The following is a 13,070-nucleotide window of genomic DNA, read 5'->3' as shown; positions in this document are numbered from 1 at the left end:
TGACATCATCTCCTTTATCATCACATCATCTCCTGTCATCACATAATCTCCTGTCATCACATCACCTCCTTTATCATCACATCATCTCCTCTGTCATCACATCACCTCCTTTATCATCACATCACCTCCTTTATCATCACATCAATCTCCTTTATCATCACATCATCTCCTCTGTCATCACATCATCTCCTTTATCATCACATCATCTCCTCTGTCATCACATCATCTCCTCTGTCATCACATCACCTCCTTTATCATCACATCATCTCCTTTATCATCACATCATCTCCTCTGTCATCACATCATCTCCTTTATCATCACATCATCTCCTCTGTCATCACATCACCTCCTTTGTCAAGTTAGGCCTGCACTCTGATAGCCCTTTACTGTAAGATCAACATAATGCGATGACGTGCATCAGAATCAATCACCGGTATGCAGACGGCGGCTTGCGCAGCTGAACTTAGAGGGTTTGTGCTGTAGTTTTCTAGTACTAGTACTACTGGTGATGAGGATAACCGATGTGTCGTCATTGTATTGACCTCTGTGATGTTGCTGTATTGACCTCTGAGATGTCGTAGTATCGACCTCTGTGATGACATCGTATTGACCTCTGTGTCATTGTTGTATTGACCTCTATCCTGTGGCTCCTTCCTGGTCCCTTCAGCCTGCAAGACGAGATAAGTTCTCACACAACCTGTCTTCCTCTCTCCCTCTCTCTCCCTCTCACTCTTCTCTCCCTCTTTCTCTCTCCCTCTCTCCCTCCTCTCTCCCTGTCTTCTCTTTCTCTCTCTCCCCCTCTCTTTCTCCCTCTCTCTCTCTTCTCTCCCTCCCTCTCTCTCACACTCTCTTATGTTGCCATGGGAACACACACACAAAGCTACACACGCACCAGAGGCAGAGAGTTCAGCGGAGCATCTAGCTTGACTGTGGCGGGGTGTTAAAGAACACCCATCCCGCCCCCTGTCCAAGGTGCCGTGGCCTTCGTGTCTTCCAGTGGCAGGCTGTGATGACTGTGAATAATCAGCTAAAAGACGCAGGCGGAGTGCGAGTCTGGCTCAGGGCGTGTGTGTGTGTGTGTGTGTGTGTGTGTGTGTGTGTGTGTCTGTGTGTGTGTGTGTGTGTGTGTGTGTGTGTGTGTGTCTGTGTGTGTGTGTGTGTGTGTGTGTGTGTGTGTGTGTGTGTGTGTGTGTGTGTGTGTGTGTGTGAGACACCCCCAGTGTTCTGTACCTGTTCCCTTTAGCGCAGCACCTTAGCGCACAGAGCCGTGAACAATAGCGCGAGATGCGCGTGTGAAGCGGCCGGGCGGGGCTCCCGTCTCTGCCGGCGGGGGGTGTGGGCGGAGCTGCGGTGGAGGCTTTTGTCTGACTGGTAGCAGGAGTTGGAGCGGGAGCGGGAGGACAGGGAGGTGCATTCTTGTTCCCGTCCGAGGTGGGGCTCTCCCTGCCAGCCCCGGCCTTTCACTGGGACTCGCTTCAGTTGGTAATAATAAGTGAGAGCTTTTTATGGGGGGGTCTTTTCTGCTGGGCAGCTGGGCATCTGTTCAAAGGTATTCAGCTTGTGTGTGTGTGTGTGTGTGTGTGTGTGTGTGTGTGTGTGTGTGTGTGTGTGTGTGTGTGTGTGTGTGTGTGTGTGTGTGTGTGTGTGTGTGTGTGCAGTCACAGACAGGGTGCTGCACTGGGTCTTTCACACAGTTGCCAGATGGCAAAGACCTCCAAATGGGCCTGCCACAGTCAGTTGTCAGGTGTGTGTGTGTGTGTGTGTGTGTGTGTGTGTGTGTGTGTGTGTGTGTGTATGTGTGAGTGAGTGAAGGGAAAGGAATGGAGAGATTAGGCTTCTTCCTGAGGCCACTAGAGGATCTTAATCCCAATCCCATTCAGTTCTGAGCATGTCCGTGTGCATGTGAGCATGTGTGTGTGTGCATATGTGTGTGCGTTTGTATGTGTGTGTGTGTATGTGTCTTGGAACACTCCTCAAAGAGTGTCATAACTGTATGTATGTGTGTGTGTGTGTGTGTGTGTGTGTGTGTGTGTGTGTGTGTGTGTGTGTGTGTGTGTGTTTTTGACTAGGAACGCTCCTCCTCGAGTGCCATATCTGTGTGTGTGTGTGTGTGTGTGTGTGTGTGTGTGTGTGTGTGTGTGTGTGTGTGTGTGTGTGTGTGTGTGTGTGTGTGTTTGAATTGGAACACTACTCCCAGAGTGCCATATCTGTGTGTGTGTGTGTGTGTGTGTGTGTGTGTGTGTGTGTGTGTGTGTGTGTGTGTGTGTGTGTGTGATATCTCTCTGCTGCCAGACTGCAGTGCTCCATGAGCCTACCATGTCTCGGCAACATCTCGAGGAAGCGCGAACGTTGGAGCAGCATCGTGGATCAATGTTCTGCCTGAGAATGGTTTGAGAAATGGGCATGTTTGTGGTTCTCAGGCAGATGCTTTCTGCTCCTCCCCACTCCTGTCCTCATCAGAGGAACGCTGAGCTTGTTTAAGAGGACAGACGCAGTTTGGACAAATGCTGTTTGCGTACACTAATTGCCAGTGGGTGTGTCATAAATCTTTCTCCATATGGATCACTGGACCTTCTTTCCACGCCACACCCAGAAGGTTGTTATGATCGATGGCTCCGCCCACAGACCTGCCTGTTCATTCCCATTTACACACTCCCTCCCCGTCTGAGCCTGTTCAGTGGGAGGACCTCAACACTGCGTTATGACATGCAGTGTGTTGTGGGGCAGCGATGTAGTGCATTGTGGATAAAAATAAGTTCTTCAGTGCCAGTGCTCTCACGTTCATGAGTTTTCCAACAGAACTGTGAAGTTTATAAGCCTTGTTTATAACGGTGAATGTCAGCGAAGTGGTCTGTGTGTGTTACCAGAGAGTCGCTCACTGGGAAGGGCTGCAGTTAGTTTCTAGTTCTGCCCATTTGGTTTGGCTCAGAGCTCTTCAGATCTGGCAGGGCAGGGCAGATGTAGCCCTGCACTTAAACGCGAGCGATTCATAAAGCCCATTCTAGTGTAAACAGCCTATTCCAAAACTACCACTGATTCCTATGGAAATGAAAGGGAGGCAAAATGAAATGTCTGACTGCAGTCATTCTCTCTACAGTTCGGTTTTATAGCATTGACATGTAGTGTGTGTGTGTGTGTGTGTGTGTGTGTGTGTGTGTGTGTGTGTGTGTGTGTGTGTGTGTGTGTGTGTGTGTCTCAGGTCTCAGTTGTTTTTGTAAGCTCATCCTTTGGCCTGGTCCTCAGGGTTGATGAGCAAATTGCAGTTATTCATTTTTATGTGAGTGTGTGTCTGTTTGTGTGTTTTTGTGTGTGTGTGAGTGTGCTTGTATGCGTTTGTGTGTATGTGTTTGTGAGTTTGTACACTTGTGAGTGTGATCAACTCCACGTTTGTGTGTGTGTGTATGTGTGTGTGTATGTGTGTGTGTGTGTGTGTGTGTGTGTGTGTGTGTGTGTGTGTGTGGTCCATACTTGTCTTCATGTGTCTAATTAACGTTTGCTTGCTTTAGAGTTTATTTGTTCTTGGCTTTATGTTTATTAATAGTCTGTTTAAAATATAAAGCGAGATTCTGAAGAAACGGATCGTTTTTCTGTCCTTGTAATAATCTGCATTTGTTTGGCTTCCTTTCAGATACTGTAATGAGCATCTCCCTTGCCCTCCTCATGTCTATTGGTCAGCATGGTCGCCATGGGAACGCTGCACAGTGCCATGTGGAGGAGGGGTCCAATCCCGTCGCCGGAACTGCGAGAATGGGAACGAATGTCCCGGATGCAGCGTGGTACGTCACACACGGAGAGTTCACCTGTGCGCTTTCATTTATACTGGCATGTGGCCACAGTAAAGCGGGCATCATAGACACAGACGGGCGGTGCAATCATGTAGGGCTCCCGTCCTGTGAGTGAGAGGATACACTTCCCCCGAATACACATCCTTAACAGTTCTCCTGGGTGTAAGCTGGAAGCCAGACGCGTCTTGTGTTCGCTGAGGTCATTGCTACAGTGTTACAGTGTAGATAAACTGAGCATCGGAGCTTCTATAATTAAATGGTGCATATTGCACCAGTCTCATGCAAATCGTACTGACATAGATTCCAGGAAAACCTCTCATAGTCACCACTGCTAACATCTGGTACTCAGGGCTTGTTGTTGTTGTTGTTGTTTGTTTGTTTGTTTGTTTGTTTTTAGTCTATCCCATTGTGGCTGTGCAGTGTTTTGTCCCAGTAAGCTTTCCCCTCGTCTGCCCTTGGGAACAATGGTCATGTCTGTAGTGCAGTCCTCACATGGTCATGTCTGTAGTGCGGTCCTCATATGGTCATGTCTGTGGTGCGGTCCTCACATGGTCATGTCTGTGGTCCTCACATGGTCATGTGTGTGGTGTGGTCCTCACATGGTCATGTCTGTAGTGCGGTCCTCACATGGTCATGTCTGTGGTCCTCACATGGTCATGTGTGTGGTGCGGTCCTCACATGGTCATGTCTGTGGTGCGGTCCTCACATGGTCATGTCTGTAGTGTGGTCCTCACATGGTCATGTCTGTGGTGCAGTCCTCACATGGTCATGTCTGTGGTCCTCACATGGTCATGTCTGTAGTGCGGTCCTCACATGGTCATGTCTGTAGTGTGGTTCTCACATGGTCATGTCTGTGGTGCGGTCCTCACATGGTCATGTATGTGGTCCTCACATGGTCATGTCTGTAGTGTGGTCCTCACATGGTCATGTCTGTAGTGCGGTCCTCACATGGTCATGTCTGTGGTCCTCACATGGTCATGTCTGTGGTGCGGTCCTCACATGGTCATGTCTGTAGTGCGGTCCTCACATGGTCATGTCTGTGGTGCGGTCCTCACATGGTCATGTTTGTGGTGCAGTCCTCACATGGTCATGTCTGTGGTCCTCACATGGTCATGTCTGTGGTGCGGTCCTCACATGGTCATGTCTGTAGTGCGGTCCTCACATGGTCATGTCTATGGTTGGTGCGGTTCTCACATGGTCATGTTTGTGGTGCGGTCCTCACATGGTCATGTCTGTGGTCCTCACATGGTCATGTGTGTGGTGCGGTCCTCACATGGTCATGTCTGTGGTCCTCACATGGTCATGTCTGTGGTGCGGTCCTCACATGGTCATGTTTGTGGTGCGGTCCTCACATGGTCATGTCTGTGGTCCTCACATGGTCATGTCTGTGGTCCTCACATGGTAATGTTTGTGGTGCGGTCCTCACATGGTCATGTCTGTGGTCCTCACATGGTCATGTCTGTGGTCCTCACATGGTCATGTGTGTGGTCCTCACATGGTCATGTTTGTGGTCATCACATGGTCATGTCTGTGGTCATCACATGGTTATATGTGCTGGCTTTGCCAACCACAGACAGTGGTAGTGTAGTGTAGGTGTTTGATCGTGTGACAGGGAAACTATTATGGAACTTTTGTGAATAAATGGGATTTTTAATAAAAGGCTACTGAGGTTTCCATTTTGCAAGGATGTAGCAGTGGCATGTGTAAGACATGTTCAGGTTCAGGCACTGAGGTTTTAGTTTTAGTAACAATGGCATGTGTTCAGGTTCAGATGCCCTTTTTCAAAGTGTATATGCTTTCATGTGTTTGTGCGTGCGAGCATGTGTTCTTGTGTGTGTGTGTGTATGTGTGTGTGTGTGTGTGTGTGTGTGTGTGGGGGGGGGGGGGGGGGGGGGAAGGGGGGGGAAGGGGGTGGAGTCATGTGTATTTCATTTCTTTTTTTTTCCTGAGGCAATCTGTCTAAAGTCTGTCATAAATACTTACACAAAAAACCTCTCATGAATTCCAACACACACACACACACACACACACACACACACACACACACACACAAACACACACATATATGTATGTATGTGCGTATATATATATATATATATATGTGTGTGTGTGTGTGTGTGTGTGTGTGTGTGTGATTCAATTTATTACTGCTACTACATCTACCAGCCTACTGAGAGAACAACCACCAGATATTGTTGTATTGCAGTGGATGTGACGGATGGACAGAGGGGATGGGGTGAGATGGAGGGGTGGAGTGTGAGATGGGGGATGGAGGGGTGGAGTGTGAGATGGGAGGACGGAAGGGTGGAGGTCAGTGCATTACCCACATTTCCCTCTGCTGTTCATTCCCATTTCATTACGTTCCACAGATGACACATCCTCCCTTTGTGGAGAGGTGAAGAGGACTTTAATTGGGTTGTCTGACTGGTCTACGTGTAATTACACTGTGAGACAGAGAGACATATTCTCTCAGAAATAGCACTAAGAACTGGTTGAGTTCAAAGGTCACAGACGTGTGCCTGCTTCATTCTGGCTTCGGCTGGTCACTGTTTTCCAGGCTGATAACGACCTGTGATAATGAGGCCAAGGCTTGTCCTGCTTCACTGTACTTGATTGAAATTCATCAGCTAATTATGCACCACTGTGCATCATGATTGGTGGAAAAACAGCAGCATAATTGTCCACCAGATATGCGGCTTGGCCACCGAAGGCCACATGACAGCTGCCAGGAATGTTGCGCTCAAACCGTGATCGGTCAGTTTGCAAAGGTATATTTAAACCTTGCATTAATATTCATTTATCTAGTTATTTATCTATATTTACACTCAGTTCTAGAATTTAGTATGGATGATGTGCCTACTAAAGATGTGAAGATAGTAGTTTGTGTGATGCAGGACTTGGTGATAATACCAGTTCTGTTCGAAAAGGCAATATGCTTTCTAATTCTGAGGCATCAGCTCACATGTTATTATATTTGTCTCTTTAATAGTATGACAGTTTCACAAATTCCAATGTTCTTTTGTTTGCTTGACTTGATTGTTTTACATGTTTTCATTCAATTGCAGTATCATGATGTATCGTGATATATCAAATCGCTACACCTGTACAGCACTTAGTATCATATTGTGAGTTAGTTGGCAATACTCCAGCTGTGAGGAAACTGGACACTAGACCAGGAGGACATTTAGGTCTCATCTCCTCCTCCAAGTGCAACTGGATGAATTTGCTTGTGATGAAAGAAAGCAAGCAGAGGCTTAACTTTCTGTTGCCTGATTACATATGATTATTATTATACCATCTATTATATTTGATTATAGCATCTCAGTATGCATACGTGTGTGTCCATGCTCGTGTGTGATTGTGTGTGTATGTTAGAGATATCTCTTGAGTGGTGTGTGTTGACAAGAATGGCAACATGTTAACATGACCAACTGCTGTAAGCACTCCCCTCCCTTCCAGTATTTCAGCCAAGGCACCTAATTATTAATACCGTTCCATATGATCTTTGCTACCATGAAAGAACTATTTTAATGGGTTTATTTTTAAAAGTAAAGTTGAGGAGGTTTAATGGGGGTTTTATGCAGTAGGGAAATGTCATTGTGGTGGTGTGCATCACGTCCAACATTAATTACCAAACTGTAATTGCATGTGCGTGGAGGGGTGGGGGTGAAACAAAATCAATCAGGTCTAATGAGGTAGTATGTCAGTGTTCACAAGTTAGGCTGTTTCTGACTTGGACCACTGCACAGTGGTCTTCAGGCAGCATGAAATTAAAATTAGTAAAATGTTTATGATGCACATTTAGTTATTTTTAGAATTTTCAGATTTAATCAGGTTAAACAGAATTTTGTTCTAAAACACATTGTTCAAGTTATTGGTCATGCCATCAATTCAAAGTGTTTTTTTATGAAAATTGCTTTAGCCCTTAAAAACTTAAGTACTTTGTAAAGTTTTATGCTAGAATTTATCAACAATGTCCATTTCCATTGCCTGTATTGACAAAACATTTAAGTGCTAAAGTAATTTTTGTAAAAAATTCTATGACTGGGAAGGTGGCCAGTGCTGTGTGCTCCTGACTTCTCAAATCAGAAGCCCAGCTGAAGCAGGATGGTCACATGACCAGTGGTCTGTCAGGAGACAAGGGCGATGCATTCACAGGGGGATGAAGCAGCCGTGATCACAGTCTGTACTGTGCACACTGACACACTCCCTGCTGGGTAATATTGATCGATTACCTTTCTCCTTAGCTTCCTCCAAGGAATGTGAGAATACAGACTGACATCTGTCTCTCTATCTCCCTGTCTATCTGTCTCTCTCCATGTTTCTGCCATGTTGATGTTGCATGTATAATGACAATGAATTAATCAATTCAACAAAAAATCATCCGCAGTCAAGTCAGGTTGAGATGTGAATCCGTCTGGAGCTGTATTAGTACTGTGGAGAGGGTGTATTAGTACTGTGGAGAGGGTGTATTAGTACTGTGGAGAGGGGTATTAGTACTATGGAGAGGGGGTATTGGTACTGTGGAGAGGGGGTATTAGTACTGTGGAGAGAGTGTATTAGTACTATGGAATGGGAGTATTAGTACTGTGGAGAAGGTGTATTAGTACTGTGGAGAGGGTGTATTAGTACTATGGAATGGGAGTATTAGTACTGTGGAGAGGGGGGGTATTAGTATTGTGGAGAGGGGGTATTAGTACTGTGGAGAGGGAGTATTAGTACTGTGGAGATGGTGTATTAGTACTATGGAATGGGAGTATTAGTACTGTGGAGAGGGGTATTAGTACTGTGGAGAGGGTGTATTAGTACTGTGGAAAGGGGGTATTAGTACTGTGGAGAGGGTGTATTAGTACTGTGGAGAGGGGGTATTAGTACTGTGGAGAGGGTGTATTAGTACTGTGGAATGGGAGTATTAGTACTGTGAAGAGGGGTATTAGTACTGTGGAGAGGGTGTATTAGTACTGTGGAGAGGGGTATTAGTACTGTGGAGAGGGTGTATTAGTATTGTGGAGAGGGGTATTAGTACTGTGGAGATGGTGTATTAGTACTATGGAATGGGAGTATTAGTACTGTGGAGAGGGTGTATTAGTACTGTGGAAAGGGGGTATTAGTACTGTGGAGAGGGTGTATTAGTACTGTGGAGAGGGTGTATTAGTATTGTGGAGAGGGGTATTAGTACTGTGGAGATGGTGTATTAGTACTATGGAGTGGGAGTATTAGTACTGTGGAGTGGGGGTATTAGTAATGTGGAGAGGGGGTATTAGTACTGTGGAGAGGGTGTATTAGTACTGTGGAGAGGAGGCATTAGTACTATGGAGTGGGAGTATTAGTACTGTGGAGAGGGGGTATTAGTACTGTGGAAAGGGTGTATTAGTACTGTGGAGAGGGTGTATTAGTACTATGGAGTGGGAGTATTAGTACTGTGGAGAGGAGGTATTAGTAATGTGGAGAGGGGGCATTAGTACTGTGGAGAAGGTGTATTAGTACTGTGGAGAGGGTGTATTAGTACTATGGAGTGGGAGTATTAGTACTGTGGAGAGGGGGTATTAGTACTGTGGAGAGGGAGTATTAGTACTGTGGAGAGGGTGTATTAGTACTGTGGAATGGGAGTATTAGTACTGTGAAGAGGGGTATTAGTACTGTGGAGAGGGTGTATTAGTACTGTGGAGAGGGGGTATTAGTACTGTGGAGAGGGTGTATTAGTATTGTGGAGAGGGGTATTAGTACTGTGGAGATGGTGTATTAGTACTATGGAATGGGAGTATTAGTACTGTGGAGAGGGTGTATTAGTACTGTGGAAAGGGGGTATTAGTACTGTGGAGAGGGTGTATTAGTACTGTGGAGAGGGTGTATTAGTATTGTGGAGAGGGGTATTAGTACTGTGGAGATGGTGTATTAGTACTATGGAATGGGAGTATTAGTACTGTGGAGAGGGTGTATTAGTACTGTGGAAAGGGAGTATTAGTACTGTGGAGAGGGTGTATTAGTACTGTGGAGAGGGGGTATTAGTACTGTGGAGAGGGTGTATTAGTACTATGGAGTGGGAGTATTAGTACTGTGGAGTGGGGGTATTAGTAATGTGGAGAGGGGGTATTAGTACTGTGGAGAGGGTGTATTAGTACTGTGGAGAGGAGGCATTAGTACTATGGAGTGGGAGTATTAGTACTGTGGAGAGGAGGTAAGTGCAGCGGAGGCTGTGGTAGGAGCATGGCGTCTCTTCTGTGCTGATAATTGAGCGTATTTGTCTTGGCACCGGCGCCTGCTGGACCGTCCCTCAGGTGAGACTGGGCTAAGAGATGCACAGAGGGACCAGGCTTATGGAGTGAGCAAATTGCTTTTAATTCTCACACACCAGAAGGGGTATGTGTGTGTGTGTGTGTGTGTGTGTGTGTGTGTGTGTGTGTGTGTGTGTGTGTGTGTGTGTGTGTGTGTGTGTGTGTGTGTGTGTGTGTGTGTGTGTGTGTAATGCTGAAGATGGTGATCTGATGCCTGGCCTCCCTGCCACTATTCCTCCCCAGGCGTGGGGGGCTCATCTCTAGCTAAGAGAATATAAGTCCTCTCCTGGTTTTCTAGCAGTCCAAATGAATGTACTGGACAAACCCAGGTTAGGATGACCAGGACAAACCCGGGTTAGGTTGTCCAAGACAAACCCAGGTTAGAATGTCCAGTGCAAACCCAGGTTAGGATGTCCAGGACAAACCCAGGTTAGGATGACCAGGACAAACCTGGGTTAGGATGACCAGGACAAACCCGGGTTAGGATGTCCAGGACAAACCCAGGTTAGAATGTCCAGGACAAACCCAGGTTAGGATGTCCAGGACAAACTCAGGTTAGGATGTCAGGGACAAACCCAGGTTAGGATGTCTAGGACAAACCCAGGTTAGAATGTCCAGAACAAACCCAGGTTAGAATGTCCAGGACAAACCCAGGTTAGGATGACCAGGACAAACCAGGGTTAGGATGACCAGGACAAACCCGGGTTAGGATGTCCAAGACAAACCCAGGTTAGAATGTCCAGGACAAACCCAGGTTAGGATGTCCAGGACAAACTCAGGTTAGGATGTCGGGGACAAACCCAGGTTAGGATGTCCAGGACAAACCCAGGTTAGAATGTCCAGAACAAACCCAGGTTAGAATGTCCAGGATAAACCCAGGTTAGAATGTCCAGGACAAACCCAGGTTAGGATGTCCTGTTAGAAGAACAATAAGGAAGATCCTGTCCTGCTCAGACAGCACGCCACCGTCTCTCCCCAGACACTCGCATTGTGCTTCCTCATGGACACCGAACTGAATTGATTCTCTTGCTGTAGTTTGGATCAAATTTGCCTGATGTTTGCCATTATGATCCAGACGCAGACTGCAGATGGAACACAGCCAGTTCAATGAGTGTCATCAGCAAAATACGTTGCTCACCACACAGGCTGGGGTGCATGGTAATGTCCCCGACCAGGAGGAGGGGGGTTCTAATTTAATTCAATTTAGCATTCCCTTTCCACCAGACACGTCTGAGTGCGTTCTGCAGAGCTATCATTTTACACAAAATCCTAAAACAGAGATGTTACAGTGATTCTTACTAGAGGGTGAAATATTAGTTTTGCCTGGGTTTGTTTTTCATGTCATGCTTGTCTTCTTAAAATCACTGAGAATGATTTGTGGTTATTCTCTTGAACAGATTTCAGTCTTTTATCAGTTTGTAAAAACAATATTCTTGATGCAATTTCATGTAATATAGCCTTATTTAGATCTCTAATGTAACACGATGGTTTGCCATAACTCTCACTCGTTGTGAAGGGAAGTCACCAGCTTGGGCTTTGATGTTCTGTTTATGTTGGTTGTGTTTTTTGGTTGTGTGTTTGAGTGTGGGGGATAAGAGACACTGGTTTAGTAGGAGACCCTAATTATGGGCCAAGTGTAAGCTGTAGGAAAATGCTTCCCCTTCCCATTAAATATTCACCCTAGGTCTGTAGTTTCAAAACCAGTTTTCAAAAAGAACACACAAACACAAGAGTTGCCTGTCTGCTGAAGTATTACCTCTTAAATGTGTATTTGTCTGCTGAAATATTATGTTGCATGTATTTGCTTCTCAGGCGCTTCGTAGGTGTTTCTCATTTTGTGGTGTCTTACATTTGTTTGCTTTTTCTTTGTTTATTTGATTTTTAGACATAGAAGCAGCATTTATAAAGCAGGTTGTTTTACCACCACTGCTGCTATGTTTCTAACAGTCTTGTGTTAACAAACAGAACTGTGGCGACTGCGTTAACAAACGGAACTGTGGCGACTGCGTTAACAAACGGAACTGTGACGACAGAGTTAACGAATGGAACTGTGACAACTGCTCGTCAACAAATAGAACTGTGATGACTGCGTCAACAAACGGAACTGTGATGACTGAGTCAACAAACGGAACTATGACTGCTGCTTGCAGCAATGCACTAGTAGTTTGCCCACATCTATAACCTTTAACCTTTAACCTTGACTTTCCTTTCATGTTTCTTATGTGAGAAAGAGCAGAAGGCAGGCAGCTCACTGTAGGAGGCGGATCAATGTTTGAAGAAGGCGGGGCAATATAAGGTCTGCACAAGGTGGGGTAATGATGACTTACTGTAGGAGGTGTGGCAGTGAGGGCTCACTGTAGGAGGCGGACCAGTGATGCTGCATGCATTGGAGGAGGCGGGGCAACAGAGGCTTTCTGTAGGAGCAGATTTGTGTCTCTCTGTAGGAGGTGGGGTAATGGATGCTCATTGTTAGAAGCGGGGCACTTGAGGCTTGCTGCCAAAGGCAACTTCCTCTGTCGCAGAGTCCCTTGTGAGAGGGTGCTGGTCATGCACAGAAGACCTTTATCTTTTCTTATTTCTGCCCGTGTCTGGCATCCATGTTGGGTCTGAATAGAATGGAAATCAGCCCCAGCTCAGAACTATGCCAAATGAGCATTTATGATTTAGCTGCAATGTTTGCCTCTTGGGTTTTTAAGCCAATTCATTTAGATGTCCAAAAACAAATTTACACTAAGGCACTTTTTGAGATATTCTAACTGATAGAAATAGAATAGAAATAGGATAGAATAGAATAATAGAATATCATTAGAATACTAATAAAATAACACAGAAAGCTAAATCAATATATTGTAACAACTTCATGTGAAGGCATAGCAGGGTGCAAATGTCTGTATTTAAGAGGGAGTAGTTATAGAATGGGTGTCCTGGCTGTCTTGTATCTCTGCTCTTCACTATAACTTCACGCCAGTAGGGGGCGATCTTCTGAGCTGCTGCTGGAACTGCTGCTCTG

At 45.8% G+C, this 13,070-nt stretch overlaps 1 protein-coding gene across 2 annotated transcripts in view; it reads left to right on the top strand.

The window, feature by feature from the left end:
• The window catches only part of sema5a (sema domain, seven thrombospondin repeats (type 1 and type 1-like), transmembrane domain (TM) and short cytoplasmic domain, (semaphorin) 5A), a 117,330-nt gene that overhangs the window by 81,749 nt on the left and 22,511 nt on the right, over positions 1-13,070 (top strand). For both annotated transcript variants that reach the window (XR_013132425.1, XM_077012831.1), the window contains exon 15: positions 3,629-3,776. Coding sequence is in view for 1 of the 2 variants with exons in the window: in XM_077012831.1 (XP_076868946.1) it covers positions 3,629-3,776 (148 nt within the window). In the remaining variant the exon portion in view is untranslated. The remainder of the gene's footprint in view (positions 1-3,628; positions 3,777-13,070) is intronic.

This window comes from Brachyhypopomus gauderio, chromosome 7, assembly GCF_052324685.1.
Source record: "Brachyhypopomus gauderio isolate BG-103 chromosome 7, BGAUD_0.2, whole genome shotgun sequence".
Classification (NCBI taxonomy): Eukaryota; Metazoa; Chordata; class Actinopteri; order Gymnotiformes; family Hypopomidae; genus Brachyhypopomus; species Brachyhypopomus gauderio.
Note: the sequence above shows the minus strand (reverse complement) of the source record. Positions and strands in the feature narration are given on the sequence as shown.